Source organism: Anolis carolinensis, chromosome 3, assembly GCF_035594765.1.
Source record: "Anolis carolinensis isolate JA03-04 chromosome 3, rAnoCar3.1.pri, whole genome shotgun sequence".
Taxonomy (NCBI): Eukaryota; Metazoa; Chordata; class Lepidosauria; order Squamata; family Dactyloidae; genus Anolis; species Anolis carolinensis.
Window position 1 is genome coordinate 36,478,512 of NC_085843.1, and position 17,012 is coordinate 36,495,523.

General features: G+C 38.9%; 1 protein-coding gene across 2 annotated transcripts in view; it reads left to right on the plus strand.

The window, feature by feature from the left end:
* Positions 1–17,012, plus strand: part of arhgap31 (Rho GTPase activating protein 31) — a 121,910-nt gene that overhangs the window by 86,625 nt on the left and 18,273 nt on the right. For both annotated transcript variants that reach the window (XM_008107889.3, XM_008107888.3), the window contains exons 2-5: positions 3,237–3,339; positions 4,484–4,628; positions 11,730–11,812; positions 12,889–12,996. In XM_008107889.3, coding sequence (XP_008106096.1) covers positions 3,237–3,339; positions 4,484–4,628; positions 11,730–11,812; positions 12,889–12,996 — 439 coding nt within the window. The remainder of the gene's footprint in view (positions 1–3,236; positions 3,340–4,483; positions 4,629–11,729; positions 11,813–12,888; positions 12,997–17,012) is intronic.

The window sequence follows — 17,012 nt, forward strand, 5'->3', positions numbered from 1 at the left end:
CTCTCCTCCCCAGCTGAGCCATTCTCCAAACTGTTCCAGGCCTCCCTTTTTCACCCATTTGTGAAACCAAAGCCACTGACCTGCTCAGGGGACAATTACTCAACTGGTCAATCCCCAGTCACCCACCAGTGGCTTCCATGTATTGCATGGATCAGCTGCTGACAAACAGCTGGAAGAACCACTGCAAAATAATATTCACTTGGGCCCAATGTTACTCGCAGCAGCCCTGCTCACAAGATGTAGTAGCTCTTCCAGTTTGATGCCATCATCAAAGCACAGCTTGAAAAACTTAATTGTTTAAACTACAGTTTCTAGGACACCCACCAACCATCTCAGCCAATGTAAATAAAACGTATAATATATGCCATGTCTCAGATCATGCACTGAGACTATGTAGCAGGTGGACACTGGAGTTTTCAATTAAATTTACTGGGTGGTGTTCCTTTACAGTCTATGAGAGGAATCAAGATGTTTCAGTAATATTCCAAATTATAATATCAGGCCATGCAGGTATGATTATCTAATGCTTCTTTCTTCTTTGTGGCATTCAGTGGAATTGTTTGCAAGTTTTAAAAACTGGCAATTTTATACAACACCAGGAATTATAAAAGGGGAAAGGCCACCAAGAATCTGAAGCACAAGGGAGCAATTTGCATATTCTACCTGGCTCTTCCGCGGTGATGTCTTGAGAATAAATGAAAGAAGCTTTCTTCATTGTGTTTATATGAGGCTCTTTCACCCAGCCTAAGGCTGCTGTTGACCTAAGTTGCTTCTTAACAAAATATGTGTTTTGCATAAGAGAAAATAAGGGCTTTCCAGTACTTAATGTAATCCTGCTTCCTACTCTGAGCTGTAGAATTGTTCTGTAAGAAAAGGACGATGTGCAACTATTCAAGATTTGTGACTTATTTTTCTTTTTTGGAAAGCCACTTTATTCAGATGACAGCTTTATAGGCAGGAGATTGTCAAATGTAGGCCCTATCATCTTGCAGCATGCATTTGACAGAATTTTGAGCTCTTGATTTATAACCATTTTATCTTCACAAATGCCAACGTCTGTATGTTTCAGAAATAGGAACCTCAGGTTTTTTTCTGAGGTTGGAGGTTAAGCAGCAGCATTTCATGAAAAATATCATTCAGTACACCCAAGACCTGCAAGCCAAACAACTTGACATAAATGCTTGCTTGGCCATGCTTATAGATGTGGGAGAGAGTAGCTTACTGCAAAACGTCAAAAACAATATAGGTCCAAATGTTCTCACACTACATGTGACCACACAGTTATGCTATATCTACCCATGTGAATGGTCCATGCCTAAATATCTTAAAGGCACAAGATGCTGTCTGATCTTGACAACCATGGTGGGTCAGTACTTGACTGGCAGACCACCAATAAATACCAGGTGTCATAGGCTATATTTCACAGGAATTTCAGAGGAATATAGTGTATTGCAATCCGCTTCCCTGAATGATTTTCTATACAGAATAATGATTCTTCTGCACTTTGGGATATTGTATATGATAAGAATCTTGCAGAGGAACAATTATTTTCTCTTGCAATAGGGAGAAAACCACCACAACTATTTGTAGCTTTATGGGAGGATGACTAAAAGAAAAAATGTGCAAAAAAACAAAAACAAAACCCCTGCCATTCTGTTAGTCCCATTGTATCAGGTAAAGTTTGGAAGTATTGTGAACATCACCCAAATCCCAGCTTTCACTTTTCAGAGTACTGTATTTCTAGTATGAGCAAAAGGGACAATCTGGAAAAGAAATGTGAAGATCTTTGTTCATGTAAGCATTCATCTGGATAGAAATAATTAGTTGCCTAGAGCAGTATAGCTGGCAGCTTTTTGCACAACTGCACTAACTGCTGTAATTTTAATATAATCGAGGAGAGAGTATTAAATAACTCATGCATACTTATCTGATGATATGTGCACATGTGCTGGATGCGTTTTTTTCCTGTAAGGAATTTGCATCAAGAAGGAGAATTCAAACAGAAAGAAAATTATATTACAAGTTGTTTGTTGTTATTATTGTGTGCCTTTAAGTCATTTCCAAATTATGGCAGCTGTAAGATGACTCTATCATGGGGTTTTCTTGGCAAGATTTATTCAGAGGGGGTTTGCCTTTGCTTTCCTCTGAGGCTGACAGAGTGTGATTTGCCTGAGATCACCCATTGAGTTTCCATATCCATGCAGGAATCTGAACAGTGGTCTCCAGAGTCATAGTCCAATGCTCAAGTCATTACAACACACTGGTTTTCTACAAGTTGTTAGATTATTTTAAAAACCAAGCAAAAAATGTGAAGAAGAAATATTGTGTAAGTATTCTTGGTCTCAACTGAATAGTATTAGGAATATCACTTTTCATTGTAAATGATATTACTATTTCCCCTTTCCTAAGAAGTCTAAGGGCCTATCTGTATGGGCCACCTTTCCTGAAGTGGATGAGAAGTGCTTCATGGTGTTCACATGATGCATAGGACTTTATTGCCCCCAATGTGGGATAAAACATTTGAACATGGTTTTACCCTGCATTAGGAAATGTTGAGGAGTGCTCTGGAGCAGCTATATATTTTGGAATTGTTCCCACAGGTCAATGCTGTGCTGTGCAGCAGGGGAAAATGGGGTGGCCAAAGAGCTCCAAGCAACAGCCAGGTGTGGATGTCAGCAAAGGCACTGAGCAATGGCCAGGAGTTCTTTGGAGTTCTGTCGCCACTGCTACAGTAACAAAAAAAACTAAACACGTACAGATAAAGGTGGCTGGGTTTGACCCGACTGGGTTGTCTAAACCCATCCCACTGCCACTATGGAATGGAAGCAGGCAATGTAACTGTCCTTGGGGCCAATCTGAAGCATTGCCACTGTGGACCACATTTAGCAGTCTGTATAAATGGGTCCTACTTTTTGATGCAGTCATGCCGGCCACATGACCTTGGAGGTGTCTACGGACAACGCCGGCTCTTCGGCTTAGAAATTGAGATGAGCACCAACCCCCAGAGTCAGACATGACTGGACTTAAGGTCAGGGGAAAACCTTTACCTTTACCTTACTTTTTGATAGTAGTTTTCAGTCTGTTTTCCCTTTTGATTTTTTCCCCTTTAGTGTGAAATAACTCTATTTAAATAAATAAAATAAATCCCTGCCATGCACTGCATAAAAGTGATTCAATCTGTAATCCAATGAGAAAGAAATATTTATTTTGCTGCATTATTGTTTTCTTTGTGTTAGTTCCCCCAGTATTGAAGAGTTGTGCAGAATTCATCGAGACCCATGGAATTGTTGATGGAATCTACCGACTTTCTGGGGTGACATCCAACATCCAAAAACTAAGGTAAAGAAAATAGTCAAAACACAAAACAAATGCAAGGGAATTTCGATGTCGGGTGGATTGTGTAGTGCATGAATGTATGCACACAATGTCATTTGTTATTGGTTGAAAAGGTAACAATCTAGCAGCCATGTTTGGGTAAGATTTCATAACAAAAAAGTGATTTCAACATGATAGAGTGTTTTTAATGAGGATTAATTATGTGTATTGAAATGGTATGTGGTTATTACTGTTGCATTTGAATTTTTAGAAAACTCCCCTGTTCAGATAAACTCCAAATTATATTCAAAACACAGGTTTTAGTAAATGCCATATTCTCCACACAAAAATGTTTTAATATTTATTTATTTATTTTCAGTACATACTCAGTGTTTCCACTGCTCTGAATCCTCTTTGGGGTGAGAAGGGTGGGGTATTAATAGAGTAAATAAAATGAAACATATCTAGGAAGGGCTGCTTTGAGTAGTGTGATCAACATTTGCTTCTATGTGTCTGCACAATGATGTTTTTGAACAGACCAGAAATGATATTGCATCTCTTTTGAACACTGTTTTGGGTCTTTCCCACCCTTTGTGGGTTTGGGAGAGAGAGATGAAGGCTTTGGAAATTCAAAGACATAAATTACTCAATTTGCAGCCAGTTTAGGATTGTTTGACCTAGTCTTCAGGATAGAAAATTGTCTAAAAATCAGCAAACCTTAAAAAATTATGAGTTTAAAAGGCTTTAGGTAGTGGCCATAGTGGAGCCTGAAGGTTGCATGTGAACCAATGGCCCCACACTTTGCGTATATGTATCATGCCATGGGAGTAAATCCTGGAAAAAAAATATTTGTTCCACTGCTGGTTTCATTGCTTGACCATTTCAGCTTTAGGAAGGTTGCAAAATTCTGCCCACCAGCTCAGTTGAGGCTTATAGTAGACTTTCTTAATTTTAATGACACTGAAAACAAGTAAAGAAATATATGCAGAATCCACAGAGCCCTCAAGGAAAAGGTAGGTTTCCATGGTGATCCTTGGTACTGAACAGGTTCCCTTTTATTGAGGCAATAAACTCTCAAGACTTTGCTACCCAGTGAAGACACTGTTTTCTCCTTTGTATGTGGAAAAAATTAAGATGGGGACTATTTTCATTTTGTCTCTTGTTCCAGACAAGAATTTGGTTCAGACTCATGCCCTGACTTGACACGGGAAGTTTACCTGCAGGACATTCACTGCGTGGGGTCACTCTGCAAGCTGTACTTCAGGGAGCTGCCTAACCCTCTCCTCACTTATGAACTTTACAAGAAATTCACGGTGAGATGTTTTCTGCCTTCTTTCCAGGCTGGCTAGGGTCATTGTGGTTTTAGGCTCACTCCATTAGTGTATATGTGTAGAAGAATAAACACAGCAAGGGAGGATTGGGATGTGGAAAGAAACATTAATCATTTTTGCACGTTTTTTGTTTGCTCACATTTCTTCAGTTTTTACCGTCAACTCTCCACATTTGCGGGTTTGACTATTATGGATCTGATTAGTTGTGGATTTGATTAAAATATTTGCTCTAAGAATCTTTAATCATGTTGCACAACCTAGCAATTCCTAGAAAGAACACCTCTCTAGGAATGTGTAGGTCCTCCAGTGCAATTCTATGAAGAGGAGCGAAGAAGAGGAATTGTCACATTATGTCCTTTGCACTAGGCTCAGGAAAAGCACTCTTCTATGAGCTCTCTTAGCTTGTATATTCTCCATTATTAATAAGCAAATTCTGATGTTGCTTGGCCACATTCATCCCCATTTTCATTTGTGAAAAGTTGAAGGGTATTTTTTTTTTTTTGCTTTTATAGAAGAAGTGGCATTTTAAGCTCCATATCAAAGTTGTCACAGCTTCCTGGGCAGGAAGAAGAGGTGTTCATTAATTTTATGATTACCAGAAACTATTGAATTTCAAGTTCTGCCTTTGAAGGCCTTTACTGAGCCAGATTAAAGGCAGAGGAACCTCAAAGAGATGACAGTTTGCGTAGGTTTCAGCCAGCATTGCAAAGTACTGCCAATGGAAACTATAGTACCAAACATCTGGATAGCCTCAGGTTGTTATCCCAATTAACCCATTGGTTATGGTGGGATGACCCAAACATTCTGAAACTTTGGGGGGGGGGCAGTGGTAAAGGTATCCTCCTAGTGTGGCCACTTTTATCCTGATAGCCTTTAAAATGATGGAAAGGGGAGCCTGTGAAGCCTCTGCATTGCCGCCTATGGTCGGATCACTCCCAAAAATCTGGTTGCCATCCCGAGAAACAGCATATCGCCCATTCCGAAAAATGAAAACGGATTTGGGGGAGGGGGGGGGGGTAGAAAATGGCATGACATTTGGGAAGGTTTTCCCCCAAAATACGCACACCATATATATGTGCATATATCATTAGCTTTGGATAGCTTGGGGCAGGAATAACATCCCTGTGGCTTTTGTTTTGTTTTGCTATCTGCACCCCTGTTCAGAAGATTTTAGCTCACTTTCTTTTCCTGTGATAACTGGATTTTGAAAAAATTTGGCTTGTTGTGGAAAAAAAGGATTCGTAATCAAGCTTCAGTGGAGACACCTCTTTTCCATGATAACTCTTTCAGGAGTTAATTTCCCTTCCTAGTGGTAGATTTCTCTCACTTCCTGTTGTCTCACTCCCGTTCTTAACTATGAGTCATTTGTAAGTCAGATGTTTGTAACTCAGGGACTGCCTTTATTTGCAATTTATTTTTTCTAAATGTTAAAAAGAACATTGAAATAAACCAAGTAAATTTATACAAGGTCAGTTATTACTGCAATACCATAATGAAATGCATAAATAGAAATGCCAGATATTTTGCTTTGATAGAAATTTAGGCACATGCAATTGGACTGGGGAGTGGATTTCTCTGCCCTCTTCTCCACATCACAATTCATCTCCTAGTCTCTTGCAAGTCATCAACAGAAGGGTAGGAAACTGTTGAATATTGTAGGTTGAAATGTACTGTCGGGGGAGGAGATGCATTCTCACATTTGAATTTGACCTGTCTTCTTCAATGTCATTCAGTTGTAAGAGTTTATGACATTTCCTTTCTAAACTACTTTCTGAATGCAACACAAGTATACACTTTATTTATCTTTTTAACAAATTGTTCAAAAAGCTCATACCGGTATCAACTGAAATTATTATTATTTTAGCAGCAGCTGTTTCTATTGCCACTTAATCCAGTGCTAAGTGAGTAAATGCATCATATTTCTGGTGTCAGAGCTATTTTCCCCATCCAATTTTATGATGAACTTAATGAATCAAGGTGCAGAGATGTGGAAAATCAGGTTCCAAAGGATCGTGTCATGAATGCAGAGAAAGAGTGTAGGTGGAAACTGTCCAAGCAGAAATCTCCAAACATCTTTGGCATGATAACTTCATTCTGAAAAGAGGGAAAGGTGCACAGAGTATGTATGTCTCTATCTCTGATGCTCTGATTGAATCTGAGGAGCTATAGCTATGACCTCATGTTCTATTGGTGATTCTACTGTAAACAGAATTAACAGATGCCATAATACCTATGAATATGAACAAGGTATAATGTCAACCAAAGTTAACCAGACAGAACAATACATTTGTTTGGCCATAGTGTAAAAAAATCTCGATGTTTTTCAGATAAATTAATAATTAATTTAAGAGGGTCTGAATTCTGTCTTCCTGCAGTTTGAATTTATTGAGTACAACCTAGCCGGACTAACAGCTAAAGCTACCAGTTGAGCATAGATACTTCTTTCCTTCTCCTGCTTAGGAAGAGTCTTAACACTGAGATCAAAGCTCTTATGATGTCATAATATACTCAGTGTTTGCTCCCAGGTTGTGGCACTCCACCCCACAGGAAGTTCGGTTATGGCCATCAAAAAATAGGCTCACCTCGCTTCACTTTGCTTCACTTTGCCGCTGGGCATGGGGAAGCTGCCACTCCTTGCCCTGCATTGAGTGACTCCTGCAGCTGTTGATTCCATGGGGGGGTGGGTGGTGCCTGTGTGGAGCATGTGGCTTCCCTTCATTAAAGTAAATGGCAACATGGAAAGTCAATTCTGCCCTCCTTCACCCAGATAGGTGGCACAATGTCATCTGATGGGAGCTGGCGAGCTCCATGTATGACTGGGGCTAGATCGGCGCATGCCCCGTGTGACAAGATTTTTGGTCCCATCTCTGTTCTTTTTCTGCCAGTATAATATAATGACAGATGTTTGTTTTCTTTATGGAGTGGTACACTTTTTTTTTTTTGTAAAAATAAAATGTTAGCTGAAGTTTTATTAAAATTGTGGTAAGACATTTGGGGTCTTGTGTCTTGAAAAAAGCAGAATATAAGTCAATTAATCAAACAAACAAATAAGGGTTGTTCTTTTCATAGGTACATGATAATATCTCCCCCTGAGTATTCCTATGCTCTTTGTGGGGCAAATCCATGTATCAATAATGATGATGCAGTCAGCAGAGTATGTAAGTTTTTCCTATAGCATGCCACTCTGGTCTCATCTGTTCTCTCTGCTGTTGCTGCTTGGTCAGCTCAGCTCTTAAGTTTCTTTGCAATATTTGTTTCCATGATCATATTTACAAAAGTACCTACAAAATATTATGTGCTGTACATAATGTGGACGAGAAATTAAGGTTCATGATGTTCCCACTCACCCGATTACTGCTGTGGCCATGTCTCCCTGAGTTCGGTAATTTAATTCCTGATGCATACCTGCTTCCCTTGGTGCATGTGGTTTCTCCAACTGCTACTTTGCCAGTGTATTTCATTCTACTTGTAAAATGGGATTAATCATAAAGACGTTACCCCATGGTGTTCTTATAGGAAGAATATGGATTGGTAAGCACTAGAAATTATGAACCTCCTGGGTTGTATGTGGGAGGAAGAATGCACAACCTCTGTCAAACTGGATAATTACATTCCTAAGGTACTCATTACTGTTAAGTATTTACAGTCTTAACCCCATACAAATTGCACTACCTATATACAGAGACTTAATTATGGTACTCAGTATTTAATACAGCATACGTCTCAACATACTTTACAAGAGAGCTCATTGAAAATACAGGTCATTATTACCATTTTTTGTCGTGATCATAAAAGTATGCATTTTAAAAATGTTTGTCTTCTATCCATTTGCCTCACCTCATTTTAGTAATCATGTTAGTTATTTTAAACGAAAGGTGCCGGTGTGTGAGTTGGCGGGTAGTAATTTTTTTGCAAGCCATAGCCTGTTTTTGGGCAGGTTTTCCATTAATATGAAGAGTTCAGGTGAAGGTCAATTAAGCAACCACCATTTCCATCCATTTTTATTAGTATTAGACTAGATGATAATTGGTCTGCCTTGGTACGACTAAATTTCCTCACTAATGCACCAGAAAGGAAGTGCTAGAAGTAAATTAATTATCAACCCCAAAGTATCTGCCCACAGAGAATGCAGGTAGAGTAGCTATGAGTCATGTGCCCGGCCTCTAATAACAAGCAACTCAATGCAAAGAAGTGGCAGGATTACATGCCCTCGGGTGAGTCTGCATTAATATTTGGGTTGGGTTCAAATTTGGCACACACAAATGGCTGGATAGAACAGACTTTCTCACCCCTTTGTCCCCTTAGGCTTAGGAAATCCCAAACCAAGGACTGGAAAGTAATGCTTTATGATGTGGGGACAGAAAGGTGGAAAATCTGCCAAAATTCAGCACATGAAATAAACAAAAACTATATTAAAAAAATTCTGCAAAGGCACCTTCCTTGAATGAAGTAAAGTTCGTAGCAGGTTATTTTGTCTGAGAAATCTCCCTGAATCATAGCCTCCTCTTTTCAATATGGTCCCCCAACTCTCTATGTAGTATTTTCAGGGGTCTGTGGGGGGGGGGGGTTGCTCTGGAGAGCAAGAATCTGCTTCTGCAGATTCACTTGCATGTGTGAATGCACCACCCAGTTAAGTGTACCCTGGGACCAAACCAAACATGATATAAAGTATATTTTAGATTTTAATGTGGATTTTCTTTGTAATGCAGCTTGCATCTGCTGAGGCTGGTAGATAGTGATCACAATCTCATTATATGTGGGGCAAAACCCTTATTCGAACTCTGTTCTTTGCATTGGTAAGAACTCCCCTATTAGCACACCACATTCCTCCATGGAAAGATCATAATTCAATAGTAGACTGTATGCTTTGGTTGTAGAATAATCCAATTTCAGTCCCTGGCATGCTTAGATAAAGAAGATCAAATGTTAGGTGATGGGGGAAGCCACTGCTGGTCTGAATAAAGTCTTCAGCTCCATATACAATAATGGGCTGACCTGATAGCAGTTTCACATGACCTTATTTTAGTACACAGTAGGTTTCTAAGTTTCAGCTAACTGGCAATGAAAAAAGGTAGCTGGGGTAGCTGAAAAGAGGTGATTAAAAAGAGCAAAAATGAAAGCAAAACAGTTTGAATAACTAGACATGCCGGTTAGATAAATTTGAAAAATGTAATTTTAAAAAAATATTTTTTCAATCTTTTCTTTATTTTTGTATACAGGAAAACCTATCAGAGTGTTTTTGTCTGTGCTTGTTAACTTACCTTTCCATTAGAATATTTGAAATTTCCCAATGAACACATTAATGTCTAGTCCTAGCATTGTTTTCCACAGTGAGCAGCCAGTTGCTCATGAGAAGACAATAAGCAATACATCAATAGCCTTTTCTTACTATTGTATAAACTGCATCAACATTAAGAAACTAGATCCTCTGTGTGGGTGTGGGTCAGTTTTTGTTAATCCCACACAAACTTTAGGATCCTTATCCACATAATAGGATGGTGCTTGAGCGAAGGCAAGTTGCCCCCAATGCCAAGTGAGAAACTTGGAAGTTTTTCTCATGCATCCAAATCTCTGGTTGCATGTGGAGCTGACTCTTAACAGTGTGGCTTAAAACCTGTTATTAGTAATAGCAACGTAGATAATAGCCAGGCTGTGGCACAACTGGTTAGGAGTCAGCTGCCATAATTCACTACTGACTGAGAGGTCATGAGTTCAAAGCCAGCCTGGGTCATATTGAGTGCCTGACCATTAAAATAGTCCAGCTCATTACTGATCTAAGCAATCCGAAAGATAGTTGCATCTCTCAAGTAGGAAATTTAGGTACCTCTTATGCGGGGAGGCTAATTTAACTAAATTATGACACCATTAAAAAAATCATCCAGCAGCATGTGGAATGAGGAAGTAATCAATCAAGGACTCAGTGTCACAGTGGATGATGAAGCAGCAGCTCCCCCAGTGGCCGGAATCGAGCATACCCTCATGAAGCCAGAAGCTGGAAAACGTTAACTTTCCTCTGTGTCTTTGTCTCTGTCTGTATGTCGTATGGCATTGAATGTTTGCCATTTATATGTACGTTGTGATCTGCCCTGAGCCCCCTTTGGGGTGAGAAGGGCGGAATATAAATACTGTAAAATAAATAAACAAATAAACAAACAAATAAACAAACCTGATTTCAATGGGTCTGCTGCATTTGGGATTAACAATAGGATCCGGCCTATATAATTTAAGCATCCATTCCTGCAAAGGCATTTTATCTCCATTCTGTGTATAGAAGCTGACTGTACTGGTAGTTGAATTTTCCTTAAACACTGGTGATGGAATACTCATGTGGTCTCCCACCACATGAGAGACAGCAGACTAGTTGAAGATGGTAGAGGCTCCTTCTTTGGAGGCTTTTAAGCAGAGGATGGATGGCCATCTGTTGTGGGTGTTTTGAATGCAATTTTCCTGCTTCTTGGCAGGGGGTAGGACTGGATGGTCCATGAGTTCTCTTCCAACTCTATGATTTTATGATTCTAGAGTGAGCACAACATGTTATGGGGCGTTTACTGCATTATTCTTTTATAAGGGAATAACCAAGCAATAACAGTCACTTTCTGTAATGGTTGCATCACTCTGCCAAATGGTAGAACCAGCTTTGTCCAGAAGCAAAGCCTGAAGGAAATAGCTTTCCTGCTCTTGCTGTCCTAGCAACTGGAGTTAAGTGGCAAACTGAGTTGCAAGTTCCATTTATAGCTGTCAGGGCTAATAACAGTTTATGGAAGTATCCTCCATGAATATGTCTAGTCCTGTTTGAAAGCCATCAACGCTAATAACCATCACCAGGACACTTGATGGCAATAAGCGCTCTACATTAGTGAGGTAATCACCGTTATTCTGCTGTCTTAGCTTGACGGGAGGCTGTGTTTGTTGCTATAAGTTTTGTTTTCTCATATGTCAGTTTATCTGTTTTATGTATAACATTTGCAAGGATATTTGGAATACAGATATATTGGTGGTGAGGAAGTGGGTGGAACTAGTGAGCCTTTGAAGTCTCTTCCAGCACTAAATTTCTTTGATTTTCTTTTGTTCCCCTTCCCGCAGGGGGCCATTTCATGCTTCCCAGAGGAACAACAGTTGGTTCAAATTCAGAATGCCATCCAGGAACTTCCACCCTCTCATTACAGGTAAAATCAAACTCCAGCCTCTAAAATGCTGGGATAGACTTGGTGATAGACAGGACAGGTAATTATTGGAATTAGAAGAGTAACCTATGTATTGAGACTAGCAAATAGTTTAGTTCATTTTCTCCTTCTTAATCTGCATTCGAAAAAAAATCTATTTACCATTCAGAAAAAAGACTGTTCCCTAGCGTCATGATCACTGCTCTCCAGCAGCCCCCAGGGTGTAATTGGCATGAGATCTGTGAAATGTCTTTACTTGCAGAAGTGCTGATCTGATATTTCTGAACAACCCAAGCTATTAGCCATGTCATGTCCATCAGTTCTCCATGATACCATTGTCTAAAGAAAGATACCATAGTTCATTAAAATACTTCTATCAGAGTACTCTTCAGTTTCTGACAGCCTCATCTTGGTAGTCACTATGGTGGTTCTTTGCTTCAGCAGCTGGTTCATAAACCACATGAAATTTCCAACCAATTCAATATAGGTATAGTTTAGAATAGATGTTATTTTCTTCCTCCCTACCTTCTCTCAAAAATATATGATGATACTAAAGAAGATGGAAGCTAGAGGGTTAGAAGTATGGTTTATGCAGCTCTTGTAAAGTGTAGCCTGTAATAAAGTGGCAAAGAAGAGCATGATATAGTTGTTTGAGTGTTGGGCTACAACTCTGGAGACCAGGATTGGAATCTCCACTTAGATATGGAAGCCCACTGGATGACCTTGGATAAGTCACCTCTCTCAGCCTCAGAGGAAAATAAAGAGAAACCACCTCTGAGCAAATCTTGCCAAGAAAACTCTGTGATTGATTCACCTTAGGTTTGCCAAAAGTTAAAAACAACTTGAAGACACAGCAGCAGCAACAACAACAATAACAACAACAACCAATCATGGCATGAATAGAAATGGGAGCTGAAAGAGATAAGATTTAGGAATATGGAATTACATCATTAGCAGAAATTATAGATCATGTTTCATTCAAGATATTTCATATAAAGCTTAGATATCTTTCTTTGAGCAAAGCTAAGATTTGTACACATCCTAAAGCCTCTTTTCTTATCTTCATCAAACCTTTACAGGACCTTGGAATACCTGAGCAAGCATCTGACTCTTCTTGCATCCTTCAGCAGCATGACCAATATGCACACCAGGAATCTGGCTTTAGTATGGGCACCTAACCTTCTCAGGTACATTAAGAACACTTCCTGTTTTCATTATAGTTAAAGGCAGCACAGAGAACATTGCATGGAAATGGTGTGGATATAGATGTTAAGGGTGCAATCTAGCTATTGAACTGAAGCAACTAATCAGAATAGGTCAGCTCCTGGGAGGTAAATCAATGCACTTGCAGACTACTCATCTGCCAACTGGGAGGCCACAGGTATCTCTGTAAACAAAGCATGTGTTTTCCTTGATATTACTTTGGCAGAGGATGCGGTACTAGAGGCAGAAATAATGTGAAAAGAAAGAGGATATGTTCTTAGACACTCTTCAAAAAATTTCAACATATTTCAGCTAAGTTTTATTCATAACTAATAATGTACACATGTCCAATGAAAAAAGCAAGTCAGGTAAGCCTCTCATGACTAAACAAAAATATATGGAAAGCTTATATTCTGCCAGGCTCCAGTTTTAGTATTACCATGTTTCCACTTGTCAAACTTTGTTTTTTAAACATGCTTGAGGGAGCTGGTGAGGCAGGCTTTGTCTCTTTCCCCACTACAGGAGAATAGCCTAGAATAGAGCTATGATCTTTCCCAGGTCATTTTTTGTTTACAACATTGTTTACAGGAGGCTCACTGCTGCAATTTAACACTGAAGGTCTGTTTTTCTTCAGTCCCTCTTAACCATCTTCCCAAACTAGTGCTGGTAAAACGTTTTCAGCTAGACACAGAGAAAAGAAGAAAAAGGCTGGGAGATATCCATAAATTCAACAACAACAACAACAACAACAACAACAACATCCCCCCCCCCCAAATAAGCAGATTGTAATGCAGCTCCTGTAGTACCTACCAGTTTAGGCAGTCCAACATCTGGAAGGCTACAGATGCTGAGTCTCAGTTCTAGCAAGTATCACGTTATTAGCAAGAATGGAATTGTGCCATTACCATGGTTAGCAGAAAGCTTGAAAGGCTATCCTGAAACTTGAGGAGCCCCACTTTATGGGATACGCTAGCATATCTGTTGCTTCCTCTTAAGTCCTTTTCACACAATATTTTTATAGTGGAATACAACAGAAAATGTGACTTTCCAAATGGCATTGCTATTCTGTTTTCCTCCTGATGCAATCCCCCACTCCTCATTTTGGGATACAAAAGCAGTCCATTTGTTGGTCCAGGTTACACCATATATTTTTTTCTTTCCCTTTTTACAAGTATCCCTATTGTAGGAGTCAGGTTGGTCTAAGTGCATATATTCTAAGTAAATGATGAATATGGAATATTTCAAACCTTACTATTGAAGACTTCTCCATGTAATCCTCAATCAAGTTACTGTTCCCAATAGCATAGTTGTGACACATTACCTTCTGGTTATTGCTCTGGATCATTTTGTTTTTGACACATTTGTTCAAACATAAGCTCCATTGAATTGTATGGAACTTCTAATCCTGTCAATTCGGTCTCAACATAGAAGCAGGTGTACTGACATTAATAGGACATGTTTCCTGATAAATGTTATAAGAAAGAGAGAGACAGTTGAGAAGGTAAGAGATGGAAAGAAAGTGAGAGATTGAATTAGAGATATTGAGAAATCAGAGAGGCTGAGGTGCGCCTTTGTTAGGGGTAATGTGACTACATTCCAATGAGTTATTTTTAATATTTTTCTTTGATGGGCAGCAGATTTACACAATGATGAAAATGGCATTAAAGCACATGTTTCAAACACAATGCCCATGGGCCTAATCTGGCTCACCATATCATTTTATGCAACCTGTGAGGCTTCCAATGAAAGCGAAACATACATTTATACAGTCTTACAATTACAAACAGCCCTTTGAAGGCAACCATAAGGCTGATGTCGTCCTTGGTGAAAATGAGTTTGACACCCCCGCATTAAAGCCTGTGAAATATGAGGTGAGGAAAGGTGACACAACTTGCATCAATTTTACACTTTGCCCAACTCTGGTGTATATATTCTGTGCATTGGAGCTTTTTGAACTCAAAGTTCAGATTCAATTTTAAGACATTTTCCAGAAATGCATACCATCACTAGAGTTCAAAAGCTTGAGATTAAAGGTATCAACATATTTAAGCCTAAGGCTCTTGCTTCCAGGAACTACAGTAAATCTTATAGATTTCACTATTCAGAATGGAGGGGAGGTACAAAACTCACTGCTGGGAAACTACTAAAAAAAGGTGTCATAGGGACGGGAGTGTGACCCTGTGGGTCATGCCCAGAGAGCTGGTTTTGAGCCAGTGAAGGCCAACTTCAGGCCCAGCTGTTGAGGTTCTTTACCCCTGCTTTAAACTGAAATCGCATTGCTACAGCTTGAAAATATGTGGATGTGTGACTTTTAAGCAAGAAAGTAGAAATGGGATTGCCTTTTAAAAACAAAGCTAGACTCACGTAAGAGGAAGGAGGAAGATAGACAGACAGATGCTAGATAGCTTGATAGCCTCGAGATAATTCTTTGCATTCTTAAAGCTTAAAGTTACATTTTTGCACCATATCTCTCAGAATTCAATGGCCAGTATTGCAATATGCCCAGTTCAAAATATTATCTACCATTTGAAATGCCAACAGTGTTCACAGCTTATAGCAAACGTGGACTGCTTCTGAACATATGGCTGCTAGTCATATCCAATCTTTGCTCCTCCATTATAACCTTCAAGCAGAATTACAATTATTTTTAACACTATATAAAGCATTGCCCTTTTTCTGTTTCTGCATCCTGCCAGTAAAGTCTACATCAGTGGGGGTGACATAAATGCTATGTGGATGGGAAAGTGGAAGGTTCAACTCACCTGAGTGGCCATATAAAGCTTAATGGACCCCAGGTTCATTATAACTTTTGCAGCAGGCATTATTTATCACCTTGTTTATTGTTATAATTTTAATGTCTTGTAATTAGACCTGAAATGCTTATATTGCTATATTTTCTATATGATTAAAAACATTAATAAAAGGCTACCAAATAAAGAGTGTTTTTCCACAATACAGTGCTTATTTGGAAAAATGTTTGATGAACAAAAATGTCGTATCATGTTGGTTTGTTAAATCATTATAGAAATCAGCATTATAGTATTATAGAGTCATACAACTCTATATTAATATCTTTAAAAGATAGCAAGCAATATAATTCTTTATGATATTAAAGAAACGGATTTTAGAACTAATTAAAAAACATATGAAAACATTAACTGGGTGCTAAAATTTTACCCACTACAAATATTTATAGTGAATACCCACTGAACTGTGAGTAATTTAACTATCAGATATCTCACTATCTATATCAAAGTCCTTCAAAATGAATGAAAGACATCAATTCTTGTTCTTTGAAGTGGGACAGATGTTTTTATCTGGGAAAAGAGATGAAGGAATTATAAGGAAACTATAAGGTGACAATGATTGGATGATGCTGTAGAATCCATGATCAAGGAAGAGGCCCTCAATATCTCCTGGAGTTTGGTTCCAAGACCATCCATGGATGCTTAAGTTGCATTATATACAATGGAACAATAAAATAGTGTCCCTATATAAAATAACAAAATAAACGTTTTTGGATGTTATTTGAATATTTTCAAGGTGTGGAATGTGGAATCTGTAGAAATTGATGCCTGTGTTCAGTGGTATACTTCTGTATCTAATGAAATGTTAAATTTGTTAGCAGAAGGAGGATGCTAATATGTCTACCATAGCCATGCTAAAGAAAGAGAAGAGAGAGCAGAAGTACACAAACTGAATGCTTATTCTCCTAGCACTAAACCGTGGTTCATTATTACATCTCAGCACAGCCAGCTCCCATGAATAATATCTCATGAAAAATGTTGGGTGCATTTGAGAAAATACTTCTTCATATAGTGTCTCATTTAAATGAATCAGAGCTACAGAGGAACTGTTGCAGAGGTCATATTTGTTTTAGTTAGTTTTGAGAAAACTCTGAGTTCCTGATCAGCTTGTGAGCTACTGCTAAAGATAGCTCACTTTAGACTCTGGCCTTGCAAGCAGGTTGCCAGGACTACTGAAACAGAAGGTGTTTCAG